Source organism: Castanea sativa, chromosome 9 (genome assembly GCF_040712315.1).
Source record: "Castanea sativa cultivar Marrone di Chiusa Pesio chromosome 9, ASM4071231v1".
NCBI lineage: Eukaryota > Viridiplantae > Streptophyta > Magnoliopsida > Fagales > Fagaceae > Castanea > Castanea sativa.
In genome coordinates, this window is record NC_134021.1 from 36568225 (window position 1) to 36590866 (window position 22642).

At 33.2% G+C, this 22642-nt stretch overlaps 2 protein-coding genes across 2 annotated transcripts; both read left to right on the forward strand.

Moving 5' to 3' along the window:
* The first annotated feature begins 1359 nt into the window (after positions 1 to 1359).
* On the forward strand, positions 1360 to 6944 carry LOC142611157 (UPF0481 protein At3g47200-like). The gene is made up of 2 exons (XM_075783206.1): positions 1360 to 1635; positions 5514 to 6944. The coding sequence occupies exons 1-2, from the start codon at positions 1390 to 1392 to the stop codon at positions 6723 to 6725; spliced, it is 1458 nt and encodes a 485-aa protein (XP_075639321.1). The 5' UTR covers positions 1360 to 1389; the 3' UTR covers positions 6726 to 6944.
* Positions 6945 to 10333: 3389 nt separating this feature from the next.
* LOC142611204 (UPF0481 protein At3g47200-like) lies at positions 10334 to 16510 on the forward strand. Its single transcript, XM_075783253.1, has 2 exons — positions 10334 to 10588; positions 14962 to 16510. The coding sequence occupies exons 1-2, from the start codon at positions 10346 to 10348 to the stop codon at positions 16180 to 16182; spliced, it is 1464 nt and encodes a 487-aa protein (XP_075639368.1). The 5' UTR covers positions 10334 to 10345; the 3' UTR covers positions 16183 to 16510.
* Positions 16511 to 22642: the final 6132 nt, after the last annotated feature.

Below are 22642 nucleotides of genomic sequence, written 5' to 3' on the forward strand. Positions count from 1 at the left end.
CATGATGTTACTAAGTAGGTATAAAAGGAAATACAAATTAAAAATATTATTAAATATCTCCAATATTAAACTTGCATTTAATACTCATTTAGAGATTTAAAATAAAGAAAATGTTTGACTTCAAACATGTTGGAGCCTTAGGTTCCAATTACCAATAGTATATATGTCATATTATGTGTAATTTACATGATTCACTTAGTCGATTGGGTTAAATGACTCATGACAAGAACTAATTAATGTCATCTCTTGTTGATCATTGAAGCCCAAGAATTCAAACATGGTTAGAGCCGAACTTTGTTCTTAAGATAATTAAGTACCAAATATGTATGCCATGGGTTTTATAACTTAATTGGCTCCTCTTGATGTTTCGAACGGAAATGTCCATGCTTAAACTTCTACTCCCAAGACATAGTCAAATATGTATATTAGGTTCTCAGCAATTTTCTTTTTAATATAAACAACTAAATTATCTACAATAAAACTTGTCCTTGGAGATCCTTAAGATGTTCTTTGGGAATTGAAGTTTCAAATGTTTTCTAAATTGTCAACGTCTTTATTTTCAATAAAGTATCAATTCTTCTTAATTTGCATATACTTACAACAGGATAATTAATAGTGAAATATCCAAATTAAAGGAATTATTAGTGGCTTTAAATTTAATTATTCTTAGCAAAGATAATATTATTTGTACTTTATTAATCAATATGATTATATATTTTAATTAAATTAAGGAACTTAATGTATTGTACCTAAATTTTTCGCTCATGAAAAACTCCAAGCTTTGTCGGGCCCGGGGTATGGCCACTTGGCCCCTTAAGCCACTGATCAGGAAACATAACACACAAAAGTGTGTAATTCCAACAGGGCTGCATAAAAATGAAGGTACAACCATTGTTTATTAAAAAGATTTAAGAGCACAAACTATGTCACAATTTACACTCATATTAAAAAGTGATTGAATTACTTTTCACTAAGTGCCAATAAGGGAATCCATGTGTAAGTTTTATAATTAAATTACAAGTCGACATATGCAGAAGTTGTGGTAAAATGTATGGCTCTAGAACAGTTGTTCGTTTAATGGAAAAGTGTGCATGATTTTAAATCATAAACCAAATAACAAGCCTGTTTTATAAAAGGTGATGAGAATATAGTTTTGTTCTTTCTCATTCACAGTTTCATCAATCTTGAGTCGTAAAACAAATTAGTAGTGCACATTTGCACAAAAGTGTGTGCATTTGATTCCAGACTTGTTATATGAATAAAGTAATGAAGACTCTAAAGTCTAAACAATTCAAGGTAACGTTTTCATGTTCAGTTAGCAGATATAAAGTTTACCATTTGATCAATGCTATCATAGCAATATTTACCTTATTTTGGAAAACACTGACAATGGCCGGAATGGAGCATATAATTTCCATGGAGGAGATGATATCGAGAACAGTTGAAAGAAAAGAAGCCGGTGAAACAAGCAGAGGCCATGATCAACCTGTCATTGTCTCTAGTGCCACCCAGAAGCTCAGTATTGCAATCCATGAGACAGGTTGTACCCGTTCCGAGGAAGAGAATTTTATGAAATTAAAGGAGGCGCGACTCAAAGGGATAAACCGATGGACAACAAAGCCAAAGATACAAAAGGTTATGTTTGTGCATTTAATCAAAATATAATTATTGTTTTATTAATTAAGGTAGTCCTATATATCTTTTTTTTTTAAATGATGCTTTTCACAAAATTTACTATGAAACTTTTGATTGCATTAAGTTAGAATAGTTGCAAAATATTTATACCCACTATCTCAGTATCTTGTGATTTATTTCACCATCATCTTGTGATTTATTTCCTTATTTTATTTGTAATTAACCTGTAACTATTTTGACTTTATATAAAAGAGTCTTAACACTCTTGATGCTTGTACACCGGTTCCAAGCTTAGGTCACTTAAGACCTTTACGTAGGCCTAAAGGCCCTCACTAGATAAAGGTTGTAAAACTGTAGATTTATCAATGAAAAACTGGGTGAGTTGTGCGCTCTCTCCACCACCTAAGAAGGTTCTCAAAATTGTGGCTTAGTAAAAACAACTCACCCATTTTTTTTTATTGAAACTATAAGTTGTAGCTCAAAATCCAATCCAATCCAACTGAAACTATAAGTTGTAGCTCAAAGAAATTTTTTTTATAAGCATACCAAATCATCATTGATTATGAATTTCATCAAACGGTGTAAGGTTTCAATTTTAGTAAGCCAAAATCACACAAGGTCTATTATCAACGTAAGAAGCAAGACCTCCCACATGACCCACACACCAAACAATCACTCTAGTCCTCAAGATGAAAATCAAAGTTGGAAATTAATTAGATTTCTTATCCAAGGTAAAGGAAACAAACTTTATAATAATAATAATAATAATAATAATAATAATAATAATAATAATAATAATATTATTATTATTATTATTATTATTACTACATATAAATTCCATCCATTTTTGTTAAATTTTACACCAAAACCTTGGAATTTGATTTTCTACATTGATTTAATTGATACTAATTCGTAAAGTTATGCGCTGAATTCATCTTAGGCATCTTGGCGCTGTTGGGTGATTTAATTGTTAGATGAGATGGTACTTACTAATTCGTTAAGTTATGTGTTGAATTCATCTCTACACTTTAAAATTTATGTATCCTTGTAATATTATAATTTTATATCATAGATAGTATTTATTTTTTAAATTTCTACTATAAAATATCAAATTGGATCTCTTGATCATATTGCACTTTACTAACAAAACTTGATATTTAAAAATTTAGAGAGAGAGAGAGAGAAACAAACAATAACCCATCAAAAAAATTGATATTTAAAATTTGAAAATTTCACTAATATATATATATATATATATATATATATATATATATATATGTAAACAAAGGGAGTTAATCTTGTACCAGAGGCTGTACCGATATGACTTGTGGAACGATATATTTTGGTACCGATCGATACCGGTGTACCGTTTCGGGATTATCGTTATTTTTTATATTTATATTATAATAAATATAAAATATTACCATAAAATATTACCTCAATTCAGAACAAATTATGTATAGTTTTAGACTTTAGCATCAATTAAAAGAAGAAAAAAAAAGCACAATATGAAAAATAGAAAGCTTAACTGTTCATTGCATACTAAGAAAACAAATAATACCAATAAGTTAATACAAATAAGTTATCATTTTGCCTTTACAAAAATTCAAAAATTACAACAAAAAAAAAGAAGTTTTTTTTTTTCTGTACCGGCCGGTATTGCCCGAAATAGGCCGGTATAGCCGGTACACCCGGTATTTAAACAGACACGAAACGTTGGTATTTCGATACTGGTATACGTATCGGTATGGTGCATACCAACTGGTATGGCCGATATCGATACGGTATCGACTACACTGATGAAAACCCCACAAATGAATATGAAATTCATCAAAATAATATTAAAATATTTTGAAATATTATACAAAAAATAACAATAAAAATTATTGTAATAATGTTAAAACATGTAATGCCATAATTAGTGACTATATAAAAAGATTATATTTTTCCCCAAATGTATATATTGCTTGTAAAATTTTAATGACAAAAATTGTTACATTTTCTTTTGTAAATAAATTTATTAAAATTAAAACTAATAAAATCATACTTAAGATTGACTATTTCACAAGAAGATAAAGTACATATGAGATATATTATCAACTATAATTGAGAACTTAGCTTAACCTGAATGCAGGAACTAAATTAGAGTCATTTTTGTATTGTTAGGATTTTATGTCCCAATTGTAAAGCAATTAACCAATTCTTAGCCAAGTAATTAATTTGATTAATTATGTTCTAGATCTGAATTGATAAACATCACATAAACATGGATCACACATAAACAACCAAAATGATGACTAAACAAAAAAACCGAAAACACGACTCCAAAAACACCTCCCAAAGATTTGGACTAGCAACTTGGATGTAAACTGGATGCAGCAACTTCACTTGATCGCCAAATCTTTGGTATGAACTAGTTCTCCAATTGATACTTTAAGAGAGCTTGAAAAATTTCAGATCTATGTACAATAAACTACTATTCGGTAGACTTGGAAAATATGCTTTAGGTTGCCTATATAGTAGACTTGAAGTGAAAGTAACCCTAGAACATTAAGCTAATTAAGAAAACAAGACTTCTAGATCTATTATGTACGATTCTTGATTGGTCAAGCTCTTCAATTCAACTAGCTGAGTTAAGTGAATCTCGACATGTCGAGCTAGTGTTGAAAACCAGCATAGTGGTAGTCCAGTTTCTATTTTTCTTGAGTCTATCATTACTTGAATCTTCACTTGTCTTGTACTAGAACATGTTTACAATTGAGCACCAAGATTAACTAAAATTCTAAGTGGTACAATTGTTCACAGTTTGTCAACCTAATTCTATGGAGCTAACTGGTATCTCAAAAAGCAAGAAGATTGAATTTTTTTTTAATTTTTTTAAGTAAAATTATAATATTACAAGTTAATATTTAAATATAGAAAAATTTCAACTTAAAGTTGTTGCCTTAAGTCTCAAACTGTATCGGGCCATCACAACCTACATAAATTGTAAAAGAAATAAATTAGGAAAGACGTAGAGATTAGAGGGGCACTTCTTTGATATTATATTATGGGGAAAAACATGGGGTAATTATATGTTTATACATTGTACTAGCAATATAAATCTCACATTGCAGATTAAACAAGAATTTTCCAAAAATATGTTTCTTTAGTGAAACTTTTTCTATTTGGTATGGTGTAGACTATAGACTCATGTATCTTTTATTTATTTTTATTTTATGAATATGCTGAGGTTAATGAGTTAATGAACTAAGTACAGTAGGTTTTTTTTTAGGATTTTTTTTTGGGATGCTGAAACTCAGTACACTAGTTGAGATACACGTGTTTCTTTTATAAAAATAGTTTCAACATATATAGGGCGTCTACTCTTAATGATGTTCTTTATCGTTAGATCAAAACACCAATTGATTTTTGGTGTAAGCAAGGATTGAATCTCAAATCTCTTATTTGATCACAAAAAACTTTATCAATTGAGTTAACTAGAACCCACTAAAATACAAGTTAAATGTTCATCACATGCGGTGGTGCGAATGCCTTAAGTTATATGTCGAGGATAATTATAGTTTATTAATCTTACTATTATAAATTGGAAAATGTTTGACTTCAAATATGTTTGGAGTCTTGAACTTTAACCACCAATAAGAAGATGAAATGCATTTCGATTGCACATGATTCACTAGGATTGTTAAGTGGTTGCACTTGACAAGTAATAATATTATGTTAGTTTCCTATTGATAGTTGGAGCCAAACTTTGTCCAAATAAATTTATTAACATGTATCTTTGCAATGATAAGTGAAAAAACATATTATTTATTGTAAATTTATTATATTGTTGTCAATTATTACTTTGCTAATTTATAAACTGCGTGAACCATCAGGTTCTATTGCTTCGAGGTCACAAAGATTTTGGAAAGTACTGTGAGCCGAGGGTGGTATCAATCGGTCCTATCCATCATGGTAAGCCAAAGTATCGATTAGCAGAGGAATACAAGCTTACATTGGCAGAATACTTCATTATAGAAAGTGGCAAGACTCATAAAGAATTGTATATGGTGATTAAGAACAACATCGAGCAACTAAGGAAGTGTTTCGATGAGGAGGTGATTCACAATTATAATGATGAAGCTCTTGCATGGATGTTGTTTGTGGATGGTTGTGCAACACTGAAATTCATACACTCTGTTGTTGAGAAGAAGGTCAAAGATTTCAAAATTAAATATGGTCAAGTGGCCTTTGTGCAACAGGATTTATTCTTGTTGGAGAATCAACTTCCTTATCAAATTCTAGATGATTTAATCAAAAATAGTAATGAGGGTGAAAAATTGAGGAAGTCGGTCCAAAGTTTCATCGATATGCAAAGTATGAGAGCAGAAACAAAGGGTGAAAAAACAAAGGAAACGCCACCCAATAAAGAACCAGTTCATCTACTGGATCTACTGCGGAACAGACTTCTATGCAGCACTTCCACAAGTCCTGAAAACAACTCTAACCAGGAAGATTGGAACCAGAAAGATTGGAATTCATTTCGCAACGTGCAGGAGCTTAAAGCAGTAGGAATTCATTTGAAGTCCAGCAACGATAACTGCTTGCGAAACATAACCTTCATCAAGAAAGGGAATTTCTACGGCGGAACACTTAGTCTGCCTCCAATAATAGTGGATGACTCAACCGGACCCAAGTTCTTCAACTTGATAGCTTACGAGATGTGTCCGGATTTTGATAATGACTATGAAGTCTCGTCTTACATATCCTTCCTCGATTCACTCATCGACGAATCCAAAGACGTTATAGACCTTAGGAATGCAGGCATACTCCGCAATGTCCTTGGCAGCGATGATGAAGTGGCTCGTGTCTTCAACAAGATAGGCACCGACTTGGTTCCTAACCTTGAAATATACAAAGGCGTCAGACGCGAAATCCAGCAATACTACGACAAGAGGAGGATGCTCTGGATAACTCAAGTCATTCACGACCATTTCAGCAGCCCGTGGACGGTAGTGGCTTTCATTGCCGGATTATTTGTACTCATTCTTAGTGTCTTACAGACCGTGTACTCTATGTTGGCTTATTATCACCCATTATCAAAATGAGACCAGAGGCATTGAAAATTTGTTAAAGATTCTCTCTGGTACGTCCTATATATGGATGGCTATGTCATTCCGTTTGTTTACTTTCCTTTTGTCCAACTCCCATGTTCGTTTAAATAAGTTAGTGTGGACAATATACTTGATTCTTAATTTAATGTAATGTGTGTTTGAGATAAACATGAGAGTTGAGAGTATTATGTAATAAAAGTTGAAGATTGAATAATTGATCCAAAATATTACCCTATTTTATGATTTTGTTTTGTAGTTAAACTGTTAGAGCATGAATTCTCATATCAGGTGTGTTTATGTTTGGATATGAATTTATATATCAATGTGCATTTTTTCATCTGTAAACTTTTGGATTAGAGACCTGATTGTCGTATTTGAAACCACAATTTATGTAATCCTTCTCGATTTGATATTTTTCCCAACGCCCATGGACGACAATAGGACGAAATCATTCACAAGTTTTTACCATGTGCTACTATCAACTTCTTAGTCCATTCTCTGGAGAATTGATCGAGTCAATCCAACATGTGGTCCACATTACCAACACAAATAAATAATTGTGGTTTCCCAGTCTGAACACTTTAAAATCAAGTTTTGAAAAAGAAATAACTTTTGTTTTTATTTTTTAAATTGTTAAGAGAACCACATTATTAAATTCTAACCTTAGTACACTTTGTAAATTTCTATAAAATATTAATATTCCTTATCTATTTTCCACTCACCTATAAGTAATTCTTTTTTTCTTTTTCTTTTTTTGAGAGGCACCTATAAGTAATTCAATTGATTCTTGTAGCTTAAAATGCATGCTCAGCAAAACATGAACATTATGTTACATGCTAGAATTAATATAATAAAAATAGAAAAAAAAAAAAATCTATTTTTGGGGTATTCCACAATTCACTCATAAACTTTAAAATTGAGCAACTTCCCCCTTTTAAGTATTGGAAACGGAAAAAAATACCCCCTTGCTGTTAAATTATGATTTAAATTCTAACAAAGTCTTTTATTGCACTAGAAAAGGTTGGAAGGAGAATTGTTATAAGTTTTGAATGGAACCCTAGTAAACAATGATATATAGTAACCCTAATAGTCCTAAAGGAGTGAAATTCCTTGTCACTTAAGTAGTAACCTGCATGAATATTCTATTAAATAATCTCTTACATGGATCCAATTTGATTTTTGTAATATTCTATTACGCATTATCTAAAATAACCCAAACTAAATATCAAAATCTCAAAAATAACATATACCAAAAAATAAAAATAAAAATAAAAAAGTAAATTTTTTTGGGATAAACTTCCAAAGGTTGTGAATAGTGACATGCTAAATCTTGGGGGTAGATAGGAGTTTTTTTAAGTGAAAAACCTATTGCTACACCATGTATTTGATAAATGTATATATGCTTATGGGGTGTGAGAGGTAAGGATCAGGGTTCAAGTCTTCAAGAGAAAGTTTTACACACATATACATTTAAATTAGGTTAGAATAGAAATTTTATCTTGTATAAAAAAAAAAATGTGTACATGCACAAATGTGTGCAATAAAAACACTGACTTAAAAAAAATGAAAATTTTAATTTTGATTAAAAAGTGTCATGAATGCTTCTATACCACCTAACTTTTTCACTTTTTTTTTTTTTTTTTTGTGTCAGAGTTGTTTTTTCATGTAATTAGGGATTACTTTTTGGTTTTTTCTTAGCTAATAAGAGGAGGCAGAGTAATTGAAAGGTTATATATATATATATACGCGTATTATACGGTTACTTAGCTTTTTTAGGAGTACTTTGCCTCTTCCGACAAGTGTCCGATTTTTGGGACGTGTCCAACTTGTGTGACCCCCGTGCACTACTGTAACTAAAGCACTGGAGCCAAGCATTATCCAAATCCTATAGATAATAATATATACCCAAACAAATTAAATTATAATCCCCATACAGATATATATCAGGTGATCGTTATTCATGTGGGTCAAAAAGGTTCATGCTATACCAGTGAAAAAAGCGTACTGTAACAAATAGAAATAAATATAATAATACAATGATGCTGGCGTAGCTACCAAGTAGAATTGAAAAAAATAAAAAAGTTAAAAAAAGCGAAAGAGAATTTTGCTATATGATATCCTGGAGAGAGTATATGTAACTTTATGAATAAAAAGGGAAAGCAATAGCATCACCAAATAGTATGCTTTAGAAAAGGATGTGTTAACGTTGCATAATTCATCTATAAGACATACTCTTTAGGGACTTATTCTAAGCTGGAATTTCAAGGTTAATTTTAGTATTGTAGTTTTTTTTTTTTTTTTTTTTTCTGCATTGTTCAATAATAAATGGACATAATATAATAATACTCAATATGTCATCTTTTATAATTTTTAACGTATTAAAACTCTTTATCTATTGGTTTGCAAATGGGAGCAACAATTTCAAACACCTTATCATTGTAATTTAACAAACTTTCTAGACACTAAAACTCTTTTCAATTAAAAATCTTTATCGTAAAAGCTCTACCGTTAAAGCTCTAATTATTATAGCAATACCAAATGAACTCTCAGAAAATTACCTAGTTTAAAGCCTTAAGTAAGCTAATCATAGTTCCATCCCATGATATGCTGGTTATTGTCGAAAAATTAAGGGTGGCCACTTGACTTAAGGAGAGTGCAACTACTTGGCACAACAAAAATCTTGTCACTTGATAGATTAAAAATACATTTTATTATATAGTACTAATTGCCCAATATCATGCTTGTGCACAAACTATTCAAGTATTCTATATAAAATATAGAAATTATTTCAATGAATATATTGAAAAATAAAAAAGACAGTAAATATAAAATATAAAATTGCTTTATATTGCATGTCAAATGCGCCTCATCTAAGTGTAAATTTTTCATTAAAAAAATGATATTAGACTAGAAAATTCTTGAAATTTTGAAGAGTTTTGGTTGAAGTTTTGACTTTTTTTAAACATTGGAAATAAATTTTCACTTAAACTAAATTATTTTAATGTCACCTGATGAAATTATGTTTTACAACTGATGAAACTTATACTAATGATTAAGCTTAAATTTTTGTAATAATTGGTAATTTATCATAGAATTAGAGTCCCAAGTATGATCTCTGTATCCATTCTGCTTAAGCTGCCGGGATTGACAATCAATCATTTATCAGCATTTTAGTTTTTTGAACTTGGTAACTTGGTAAGGGGGTAAGGTCCCTGGACCCTTTATCCACTGGTTGGTAGGTGGAATCATAGCAAAACTTTACAAAAGTAGAGATATACATATATAATACCAACCCTGCTGCATAAAGATAAAGGTACAATCATCATCAGTGTATTGAAAAAGTACGTAAAATCTCAAATTCTAACAACCTTGTTTTGTAAAAGGTGAAAATAGTTTTGTTCGTTCTCATGAAACTTGTCGTAAAACAAGTTACTAGTGCATAAAAGTGTTTACATTTGATTCCAGACTTGGCATATGAATAAAGTTAAAAGACTAACTGCTTCAAGCTAACGTTTCCATTTTCCCTTAGCATATATAATTAATGTTTAATATTTGATCAATCGGTTATCATCATAATAGTTACCTTGTTTTGGTAAACACTAACCAAAGCCATAATGGAGCACGTAATTTCCATGGAGGAGATTCATTCAAGAAAAGTTGAAAGAAGAGAAGCTGGTGAAGCAAGCGTAGGCCATGATCAACCTGTCAGTGTTGTTGTTGCAACCGAGAAGCTGAGTATAACAATCCATGAGAATGAGATATATAGTACCAGTTTCGAGAAAGAGAACTTTAAGAAATTAAAGGAGGCGCAAGTCAAAGGGAAGAATCGATGGACTACAAAACCAAAGATACAAAAGGTTGTGTTAATTTGTGCATTCAATTATCAAAATTCTTTTATTAAAGTAGTTCTATATATCCTATAAAAAAATATAAAAAAAATGCATGTTGTCGCAAAATTTACTATGAAACTCTTGACCCCATTATGTTAGACTAGTTGTTTCAAAAAAATAATAATAATAGTTGTTACAAAATATTATTCCCACTATCTTGTGACTTATTTCATCATTAGTTTTGTCATTTAATTCCTTATTTAATTTATTTGTAATTAACCTATTTATATAAAAGAGTCTTGACATTCTTGATGCATGTATACCAGCTCCAGGTATTGGTCACTCGGGCTTTTTCCTAAGGCAGACATGGCAAATAGGTCGGGTCATGTCGGGGTTCAGGTCGAAAATGGTTTCAAGCTGAAAACAGCTCATCATAATTAGCAGGTTAGAAAACGGGTCGGGTAGAGTTCAGGTAGACCCGTAGTTTTTCACTTAAAAAAAATAGAAAACATATATATGCCACTTGGTAATATATTTAAACCATAAATATACTAGTATTAGTGTAGTGAACATAAACTTTTTTCATCAAAGAAGCAATTTTGGCTGTAGATACTCCCGGATTTATGTCCCTCACTCGTCTCTTGTCTTACTAGCTATCACATATATAATCACAATATGTGACAGCGTAACACATTGCAAGCCTCCAGCATTTTCTAACCACCATCTTACACTTCCATTTTAGAAGAAAAAATTATCAACACTCTTTAAATCCAAAAGCCCACCTATTTATTTTGAAATAAGTATCATTTTTCTTCCTATGAATAAAATAAAAGTTCCCACCATAGGGGGAAAAGGACAAGTAGGACAAAGTTATGAAGAAAAAGAGAAGAGTTTACTATGAACAATTTATCTTAGTCGAAAGCTAGATTATATTACAGGAGAATGAAAATAGATAGATGTTGGAATACAAAGGTAGAGGACAATAAAAATAGATAAATATTCTAATTCTCTTGCAACTACTTTGATGTGAAAAGCAATAGCTTTGGTCAAGGTCCACATAAATACTTCAACAATCATTATACAACTTCTAGAAAAGTAGATAAGAAAAGAACCTAAATACTCTTACATGAGTTCCAGTTAACTCAACTGGTAAAGTCTTTGATGGTTGAATAAGATATCTGACATTCAATTCCCGCCTATACCAAAAACCAATTGGTGTTTTGGTCTGATAATAAAAAGTATCATCAAGAATAGACGTCATAAGTTAAAACTATCTCAAAAAAAAAAAATACTCTCACTCTTTATAGAGTGAACCAAATGATAATAGTTTCATATAACAAGCTTAGCTGTTAGGATTGTGTATTAGTTCATTGAATTGAGGGCTGTTGTGGCTTGTAGTAGTGTTGTTGTATTAGTTTACATTGTATACTTGTATACTTGTATTGATTGTGATAGAATTGTATACATGTATAGGATTGTGCTAGAGTTAGTTGATAAAGGAAGTTGGTAGGTTAGCCAGCTGTACAAGGGTTGGTTATGCACAGTTGGTTATGGATTGAGAGAGTTGGTTATAGAAGTTAGTTACAGATTGTATAAAGGGGACTGGCAGTATTGTAGTAGCATGAATCCAGAATAATAACAATTATTCCATTCTCTCTCTCTCTCTCTCTCTCTCTCTCTCTCTCTCTCTCTCTCTCTCTCTCTCTCTCTCTCTCTCTCTCTCTCTCTCTCTCTCTCTCTCTCTCTCTATGAAGGCACAGCTGTCCTTGAATTCAGCTACAACATAAAGAAAATACAATTGAGTCCTAGCACAATTAGCTAAGTCCAAATTTAATAATCCTCCAACCTAGCACCTTCTCTTTTAAGGAAAGAAAAAAAAGGTTGACCCAAAAAAAAAAAATGGATTGGGTTACAAGTTAATTAGGTTGGGTCAAGCCACGGGTTTGCTCATTTTTGCTTTGAGTAAAAAAATTCTAGTTTAAGTCTAGTCTGTTGGGTTAAAATGAATTGACCCTTTGCAATTAATTAATTAATTACCTCAGTTAATTAATTAAATCAAATTTTATGCAATAGCGTGGCAACACAAACAAATCACCAAATTATCTAAATGCAGCAAAAAATAAATTTGACACAGGTAATTTGTTTATGAATGGAGAAAACCACCAAGGTAAAACCCCACCGGATGATTTTAAGGTCACCACTTCTAAGAATCCACTATTATCAATCATAAGCGGTTACAAGTATAAGGAATCTTACCAAACCCTTTAGCCTATCCTGAAATACCAACCTAAAGTTGAACTCTTACCCAATACCCAATTGAACTTGTATTGTAGCGGCAATCTTTCCATTCAATGCATGAATCCCAGTACATAATTAACCAATGATACACGAATCTCAATACATGACTAACTCCAGCAACTTGAAGAGGTTGTTGGCTTCAAAGTTCTTGAGTTCATCAACGATGAAGATCAGGAAGCTCTTTGGTCACAAAATCCTTGGCGTAAAGACGTAGTAGCTTCTTTAGAGAGAATAATGAACTAGGGCACTTTCTACATACATTCTCTTATGTGACGGCCTTTAAAATAAGCTTTATATATATCTAGGGTTGTGAGGAAAAAAAAAAGCCTACAAAAATATATAAGCTTGGCCCGAGAATCGGATCTAGAAATTCTAATTTCGTAAGTTTCGACTTTAAATCTCGATAGAAGTCCTTTCTGTCGAGATTGCTGTCGAGTTTTAATGAACAACTTTTCTTCACTTGTTTCTTGGTCTAATCTTCATGGCTTTAACACTTGACTAAAACTCTTATTTCTTGAAGTACTAAACTCATCCTAAATCTATCCAATTACAAGTAAAGTGCATTTTATCAAAGGATTAGCCAATTACATAAAATATGTCCTTAACATGGTCCAATTTTTCCATGTCTAGCCTAAGGCCCCCACTAGATAAAGTTCCAAAAACTATAGTTTTTATTACTATAAAATAGATGAGTTGTGTGCTCTCTCCACCACTCAAGAAGGTTCCCAAAATTGTGGCTCAGTAGAAATCCAATTAATTTGAAATTCTAGGTAGCAATATATATTGTAAGCATGTCGAATGATCATTGATTATCAAATGCATCTAACAGTTTCAGGTTTCAATTTTTGTAAGCCAAACTCCCACAAGTTATGTTGTCAATATAAGACACAAAATCTCTCATATGGTTACACACCAAATATCAGTCACTCTATTTTTCAATACAAAAATCAAAGTTGGGAATTAGATTTCAGCTTTCCTTCATCATGCATCACCTTACCTAAGGTAATGAATATTTTTTTTTGAAATAAATAATAATAATAATTTTCATCTCGTTTTGTTAAATTTTATACCTGAACGTGTACTTTTAATTACTCCCTATCTAAAATTAATATTGGCTTAATTGGGATTAATTCATCATTAAGTTATGTGTTGATTCGCCTTTACTTAGGCATCTTGAGGCCATTGGGTGATTCCATTTTTAGGTGAGGAAATAGTGCCTTCAATATATTAGAATATATTTTTCTACGCTTTAAAATTTTTTTATCATTGTCATATTATAATTTTATATTGTAGATAGTGTTTCTTTTATTATATATTCTTTTTCTACTAGAAAAATAATCCCAACAATGTTGAGACATGAAATATCATAATTATTGGCTATATAAAAATATTAGATTTTTTTCCCAGATGTATTTATTGCTTGTAGAATTTTACTAATAAAACTTAATACAGTTTTTTTGTAAAGATTTAAAAAAAAAAAAAACTAAAATTGATACAATCGTACTTAAAATTACTATTTCACAACAAGATTAAGTAGATCAATTAGAAAGATTATCAACTAAAAATTCAAAAATTGAATTATAAATTTTTTGCATCTCAAAAGGCAAGAATTTATGGATTTTAAATTTATATATATAATATTAAAAGCTAAGATTCAAATATAGAAAAATTCTTAACTTAAAGTTGTTGCCTTGAGCGGGAAAGTATATGGAGCCATCCCGACATATATAAAATGTATAAGAAATAAAAGAAGAAAGACATAAAGAGTGGGTAATTCTTGTATATTATATATATTGTGGGGGGGGGGGGGGGGGGAAATATATATATATATATAATGTGGGGGGGGGGGGGGGGGGAAATATATATCTATATATATATATAGATATATAGATATATATATTTCTTTATTGAAACTTTTGTTGTTTGGTATAGTGTAGAATCATGTAGTTTTTTTTTTTAATTTTTTTAATTTTTTTTTTTTTATTGAATAAGGTTCTTGTAGAACAACATGTTACTTGTATAATAGGAGTGTTATTTACTGTAATTTACTATATTATTGTCAATTATTACTTCGTTAATTTCTAAACTGCGGGAACCATCAGGTACTATTGTTGCGAGATCACAAACATTTCAAAAACTACTGTGAGCCGAGGGTGGTATCAATTGGTCCTATCCATCATGGTAAGCCGAAGTATCGATTATCAGAGGAATACAAGCTTACATTGGCAAAAAACTTCATTGACAAAAGTGGCAAGACTGATAAACAATTGTATATGGTGATTAAGAACAACATCGACCAACTAAGGAAGTGTTTCGATGAGGAGGTGATTCACAATTATAATGACGAAGCTCTTGCATGGATGTTGTTTGTGGATGGTTGTGCAACACTGAAATTCATAGACTCTGTTGTTGAGAAGAATGTCAAAGAGTTCAAAATTAAAAATGGTCAAGTGGCCTTTGTGCAACAGGATTTATTCTTGTTGGAGAATCAACTTCCTTATCAAATTCTAGATGATTTAATCAAAAATAGTAATGAGGGTGAAAAATTGAGGAAGTCGGTCCAAAGTTTCATCGATATGCAAAGTATGACAGAAAAAACAAAGGAAAGGCCAACCAAAAATAATAAAGAGGGTGAAAAAACAGAGGAAACGCCACCCAATAAAGAACCAGTTCAACCAGTTCACCTTCTGGATCAACTGCGGAACAGACTTCTAGGCTGCACTCCCACAAGTCCTGAAAATAACTCTAACCAGGAAGATTGGAATTCATTTCGCAACGTGCAGGAGCTTAAAGCAGTAGGAATTCATTTGAAGTCCAGCAACGATAACTGCTTGCGAAACATAACCTTCATCAAGAAAGGGAATTTCTACGGCGGAACACTTAGTCTGCCTCCAATAATAGTGGATGACTCAACCGGACCCAAGTTCTTCAACTTGATAGCTTACGAGATGTGCCCAGATTTTGAAAATGACTACGGGGTTACCTCTTACATATCCTTCCTCGATTCACTCATAGATGAAGCCAAAGATGTTATAGACCTCAGGAAAGAGGGCATACTCCGCAACTTACTTGGCAGCGATGAAGAAGTGGCTCTAGTCTTTAATGAGATAGGCACTGACTTGGTTCCTAACCCTGAAATATATAGAGACGTCAGGTCCAACATTCAGAAGTACCATGAGAAGAAGAGGATGACCTATATAAATGAAGTCATTCACAACCATTTCAGCAGCCCCTGGACAGTAGTGGCTTTCACTGCCGCATTATTCGCACTTATTCTCAGTATCGCACAGACGGTGTACTCTATCTTGGCATATTATCAATGACACCCAGAGGTATTGAAAATTTGTTTGCTTTATTCCCTTTTCAACTGCATCTAAATACACTGATTCTATCAATTTTCAGATTGTTGTTCAAATAAAAGTATCTGTATGAGTTCTGTGCCTGTCAGGATTTCACATATATAGATCCTCTCTGGTCTGTCCTATATGGCTATGTCATTCCGATTGTTTACTTTCTTTTTTGTTGAACTCCCATGTTCGTTTAAATAAGCCAGTGTGGAAAATGTACTTGATTCTTAATTTGATGTAATTTGTGTTTGAGATAAACATGATATTATCTGCCAGAATTTTATGTGTGAGGACTGAGGAGGGTTGGGTGTATTATTATGTAATAAAATTTGAAGATGAACAATTGATCCAATATATTACCCTGTTTTATGATTTAGTTTTTGCAGTTAAACTGTTAAAGCATAAACTCTCATATCAGGTGTTTACTTGGTTCTGAATTTATGTTTCAATATGCATTTTTTCATCTGTAAACTTTTGGATTAGAGACTATGTATTTGAAACCACAATTTTAATTCTAAAAATAAATAAAACCACAAATTTATGTAATCCTTCTTGATTTGATATTTTCCCAACGGCTATGGACGAAAATAGTGTGAAATCATTTACTATGTGCTACTATCAACATCTTAGTCCATCAGTAAGAAGAGCATGAGGGATTCGATAACGGATAGTAACATAAGTGAAGATTTTTGGTTTGGTGATATTCTTGGATCGGGTGGCCATGGGGTAAGTTGGTTGAGTAGGTGCATCTGGTTGTGAGGTGTGAGAAGTTTGCATCGGTGAAGAAGAAGGGAGAGTCAAGTGATGTATCTATTACACTGTTCTCTTGCTGCAACTCCCACAAAACCCATTCGTTTCTTCAAAGCAAAGCACTACAAGAACCAGAAATCATAGCAAATGAACTCAAACTTAATGGCGAGACACATATCAAGCCGATTCAGACACCCGAATCAGACCATCGACTCCATGTGTTTCGGGCAACGTTATCTTCCACAGCAGCTCCAACAATGGAGGGGGATCAGAATGAAGATACGAGATGGGAACCTAGAGCAAGCACTAACGTGGATACAGCGGAAAATGCAGTCAAGTGGGATCAAACAGCTAATAAGGAATCAACAGACCCACCACATTAACAACTCCGAGAAGCTCATTTTGGCCCAAAAGAACCTCGAGCGTAAGATTAAACCCCAGGACCTCGCTAGAAAACTCAAGGCCATTCTTGTCAAGAAAGTCAGGTAATTACTATTTATTCACCTCCAAATTCTTTAATTTATGGTGCCTTTTCCTTTTTAAATGGTTTTAATGTGATTTAACTTTGTGGTGTCTATTTCATAATGATTTTTCTTTATTGTTGGAACAAAATACCAATTAGTTTTTTTTTTTTAAATGTAAATGGTATTTGAACCCATGTAATTTATTCGAAGACGAGAGAGAAATTGATTTTTAATGTCAATGCATTTAGTTAGACAATAAGAAATTTTACCAATTGAACTAATGAAATCCATAATTACTGTTTAGTTGGTTGTTACTAAATAGTTTAAATTTGATTTTTGGTAAAGCCAATCTTTATTGTGCAAAACTAATAATCTATGGTGTTTCATTCTACTATAATTACATATGGCCAATGCTTATGTGGGGAGATTGAAAGATAGACATGGAATACTCATAGTAATCTGTTACTGAGTGCTACATTTTCTTTTCTCTCTTTTTGGATGTGTTTGTGGGATGTTTTTGATAGTTACAACAATAGAGAGGGAAATTTGAACCCTTGACAATTTGTTTGTTGGATTTCGTGCGTTTATAATGTATATGCTAAAATTTTACCTCGACTAGTATGAAATCTGAATGATTAAGAGAATGATTTCATTAATTAGAAACAAATTACATCTAGCTATTTATAGCTGGGTAAAAGAAGAATCTAGATCTAACCATCTAACTGAAAAACAGAAAAATAAATCCTATTCTAACTGCACTAACACGTGTGCATAAAAAAATATTACACGTGCTTCTCATTGTCATTTAAATATACTGCTAAAACTACTTGTAGATTTACATTTACACATCTAAACTACTTGTCGTTTTTAACTGAAATGACTTTCTTGCTCTACTTTGCATCTTTGCTAGTATCTTTCTTCTTCTTCTTCACTTTGATGGCTTGCTATGCTTGGGTAGTAGAGCTTTACTCTTCATTACTGCTAATTAGACCTTTGACAGCTTGAAACTCCCCCTCAAGATGAAGCTTATTGTGTTTATTAATAAGGTTCATCTTGGACAAAAGAAAACTAATTTGCTGAGCACTAAGTGCTTTGGTAAGTAAATCTGGTAGCTATGACTTAGTTCTAACATAAAAAGGCTTTATAACGCCTTCCATCACCTTATCTCTGAAAAATGTGACAATCAATTTCAATATGCTTAGTCCTTTCATGAAACACGGGATTGGCTCCTATATGCAGGCCTGCTTGACTATCACAAACCAGTAGAGCTACTCTAGGATGTTCTACTTGAAAATCTCGAAGAAGATAGAGTAACCAAATCACCTCACACAGTGCCACTGCCATGGACCTATATTCTACTTTAGCTGATGATTTAGAAACAGTTTGTTGTTTTTTGGATTTCCTTGAAATTAGAGAATCTCCAAAAAAAACACAAAAACCTGTCATTGATCTTCTAGTATCAGGGCATGAAGCCCAATTTGCATTTGCAAAGGCTTTGATATGCAATTTTGAAGTGGTTGAGTACAAAATTCCATGACTTGGTGTAGCTTTCAAGTAATGCAGAATCCTATTTGTGGCAAGAAGGTGAGGCTTTCTTGGTTGAGACATGAATTGACTCAACCTATGCACCGCATAGGTGATATCTGGCCTGGTGATAGTAAGGTACAACAACTTCCCAATTAACCTTCTATATGAGCTGGGATCATCTAACTTCTGCCCCTCATACTTGCTAAGTCTTAGATTTTGCTCCATAGGTGTCTTCACATGCTTACTACCAAGCATACCAGTGTCACTTAACAACTCTAACATGTACTTCATTTGGCAAAGATTAATGCCTTGAGCTGATCTGGCCACTTCCAACCTTAAGAAATATTTCAACTCACCAAGGTCTTTCAATTTGAACTTCTAGTCCAGCATCACTTTCAACTCATCCACAGCTGCCTTGTTGCCACTTGCTATAAGAAGATCATCTACATAAGCTAACTAGGCAATGAAAGCACCTTTGTTCTTCTTCGTGAATAGTGAATAATCAGATTTACACTACTGAAAACCCAATTGAAAAATCAAGGCAATGGAAAATTTAGAAAACCAGCTTGTTTTAAACCATAAAGGAACTTATTTAACTTGCAAACCAACTCCCTCTCATTGTGAAAGCCTGGGGGAAAAGCCATGTAAACCTCTTCCTTGAGATCACCATGCAAAAAGGCATTGTTGACATCAAACTGGTATAAAAACTGGCCTTTCATAGCAACCACAGCAAGAACACTCTAAATTGAGACCATTTTGGCAACTAGAGAAAAAGTTTCTTTATAGTCCAAACCTTCCTTTTGTGTGAAATCTTTGGCAACCAACCTTGCTTTATACCTCTCCACTGAACCATCAGACCTATGCTTGATTTTATATACCCATTTGCACCCAATGGGCTTCTTGTGAGAAGGCAGAGGTGTCAAAGTCCAAGTGTGATTGGCTTCCAAGGCTACAATCTCAGCAGCTATGGCATCCCGCCACCTAGGATGTAGAACAACTTGGCCATATGACTTAGGTTCAACAACAATAGAGATCATATTGCAAAAGTGTTTATGACAAGAAGACAACTTATCATAAGATAGGAAGGAAGAAAGAGGATCGGGAGTATCTGAGGTGGATGATGCAGCAAGTGAAGGAAAATGGACTTGGTTGTAATGGTAAGAAGTAAGGTAAGAAGGCTTGTGGGAAGGTCTAGTATACCTCCTAAGAGGATTAACTTGGTCAGGGATGGGAGCAGGAATAAGTGCAAGTAAGGGTGCATCAGGTGCAAGGGCAGATTAAAGGATGGCTTCTGCAGGAGGTTCTACAGGAATAGGGACATCAACAGAAACAATAGTTTTTGTTGGATTGGATATATCAACATTGGACTCTGTAGAAGTAGGAACAACAACAGGACTAGTAGAATTGTCAACAAGAGTAGTGGTTATAGGAATGGAGTAATCATGAAAATCAAGAGTGCTAGAAGGCAAGGGAATTGGAGGAGGCAGAGAATCAAATTTTGAAAAAGTGGGAGAGAAAGGAAAATTTTGTTCATAAAAAATGGCATCCCTAGAGACAGAAATAGCTCTATTTTTTAGATTAAGGACCTTATAACCCTTTGTATTAAAAGGATAACCTAGAAACACACGGTGAGAAGCTCTAGGATCAAATTATGGCCTCTTAGGAGCTATAGTGGATGTATAGCAGAGGCAAGCAAATACCCTTAGTTGATTATAGGTAGGAGGTTCATTGAAATTTTTTTCAAAGGGAGTCAAATTATTGAGTAAGGGGATGGTAGCCTATTGATTAGATGAATTGCAGTGAGTATGCACTCACCCTAGTAGGCAATAGGAATGTGGGATTGAATCTGTAGAGCTCTGGCCATAGCTAAGATATGTTGATGCTTTCTCTCCACAACAAAATTCTGTTGTGGAGTGTAAGCACAACTCTTTTGATGAATTATGCCAATAGCACTAAAGAAGTCAACAATACAGAACTCAAATGCATCATTAGAATGTAGTACCTTAAAACTAACACCAAACTGAGTAAGAATCATTTTATGAAAGGAGATAATGAGAGGTCTAACTTCAAATTTAGACTTCATCAAGAAAGCCCAAACTGATCTGGTTGTATCATCCATTATAGTCAAAAAATATTTATAACCATCATGAGTAGGAATAGAATATGGTCCCCATACATCCACATAAATCAAATCAAATGCAGAAGAACACATGTTATTATTGAAATGAAAAGATAAACGTTTCTGTTTTGCCAAAGGACAAACAATACAAACATCAGTGTATACACCAGAGAAAAGAATGTAAAACACTGTTAAGGGGTAACATCTTATTGAATGACGGGTGACCTAACCTAAAATGCCATATAGTAGACATATCTAGAGTAGAAGCTTTAGCTGAGAAAACATTGGTATGTTTAGACGAAGTAAGAGTAGTAAGAGCAATAAAAAGAAGGATGCTGCAGCAAGTAGAGTCCATTGCTCACTTCACCCACTCCAATCATTCGTCTTCCAACAAGTAAGGTCCTGGGTAAAACAGTATTGAGCGAAGAAATCTTATTCACAATTTTGGCAGCAAAAACCAAATGTTTAATACCAAAATTAGGTTGAGAGAAGATACCTGCCAAAGGGGTGGTCTGTTGTGGAGGAAGGGAAACTTTGTTAGCCATTCCTAGAGAGGTTGAAGGTGCTTCCTGTCCACCAATCATTGCAAGTAACTTTTGGCACTGCTCTGGTGTGAATGGGAATTGGAATTGATTCTGCACAGGAAATTGAGATTGAATCCCAAAAGGAAACCGAGGAAATTATGGTTGAGATCCAAACTGAACTTGGGATTGTGCACAAGAATCAAGTCCAAGATCAATGTTTGACACTTGATTAGCCAAAGCATTCTTTGATTTGGACTTATACCCTGGTGGATAGCCATGAATCTTGTAGCATTTGTCCACAGTGTGTCCAATCACACCATGGTAACTGCAAACAGGTCTCTCTTTGCTATTCTTCTGATTCTTGTAACCACCGTTTGAGGAAGATCTAGGCCCAAAATTGACCTTTGTAGCAAGAGCGATTAAACTCAACAAAAGGTCCATTGGAGTTTCCAATGCCAATTGACCTTTGTTTCTCCTCTTAAATCAACAAGGAGTAAACCTTATTGAGTGAAGGCAAAGGATCAATCAGTAGACAAGGGCAAAAGATTCATTGAGTCTCATCAGCAATTGCATGACTGAATCCTTGTGTTGAAGACTTGCAATCTTTCCATTGACATTGCGTGTGCATTTACCACATAAGCAACAAGGAAAGGGACTAAAATTCTGGATCTTATCCCAAAGAATTGTCAGCTGAGTGCAATGGTATCACTCTGTGAAATGCTAGCAAGATCTTTCTGCAACTGAAAAACCTTAGGCCCATTGCCTTGAGAGAATCTCTCTCAAAGGTTATTCCAAACATCTAGAGCAGTGTTGCGATATGTCACACTTGTAGCAATTCTTGGTGATACACAGTTAAGGATCCAAGTGACAACAATATTGTTGTAGCGAGTCCATGCTTGAGCAACCAGAGGCTCCTTTGCCATGGAAGGAGTAAGAATAGTTGTTCCATCAACAAAACCAAGCTTGTTCTTAACACTAAGTGCTCTCTCCATTGATCTTGCCCAGGCTGAGTAATTTTCACTTCCAATCAAAGGCTGTGAAATCAAAACTGT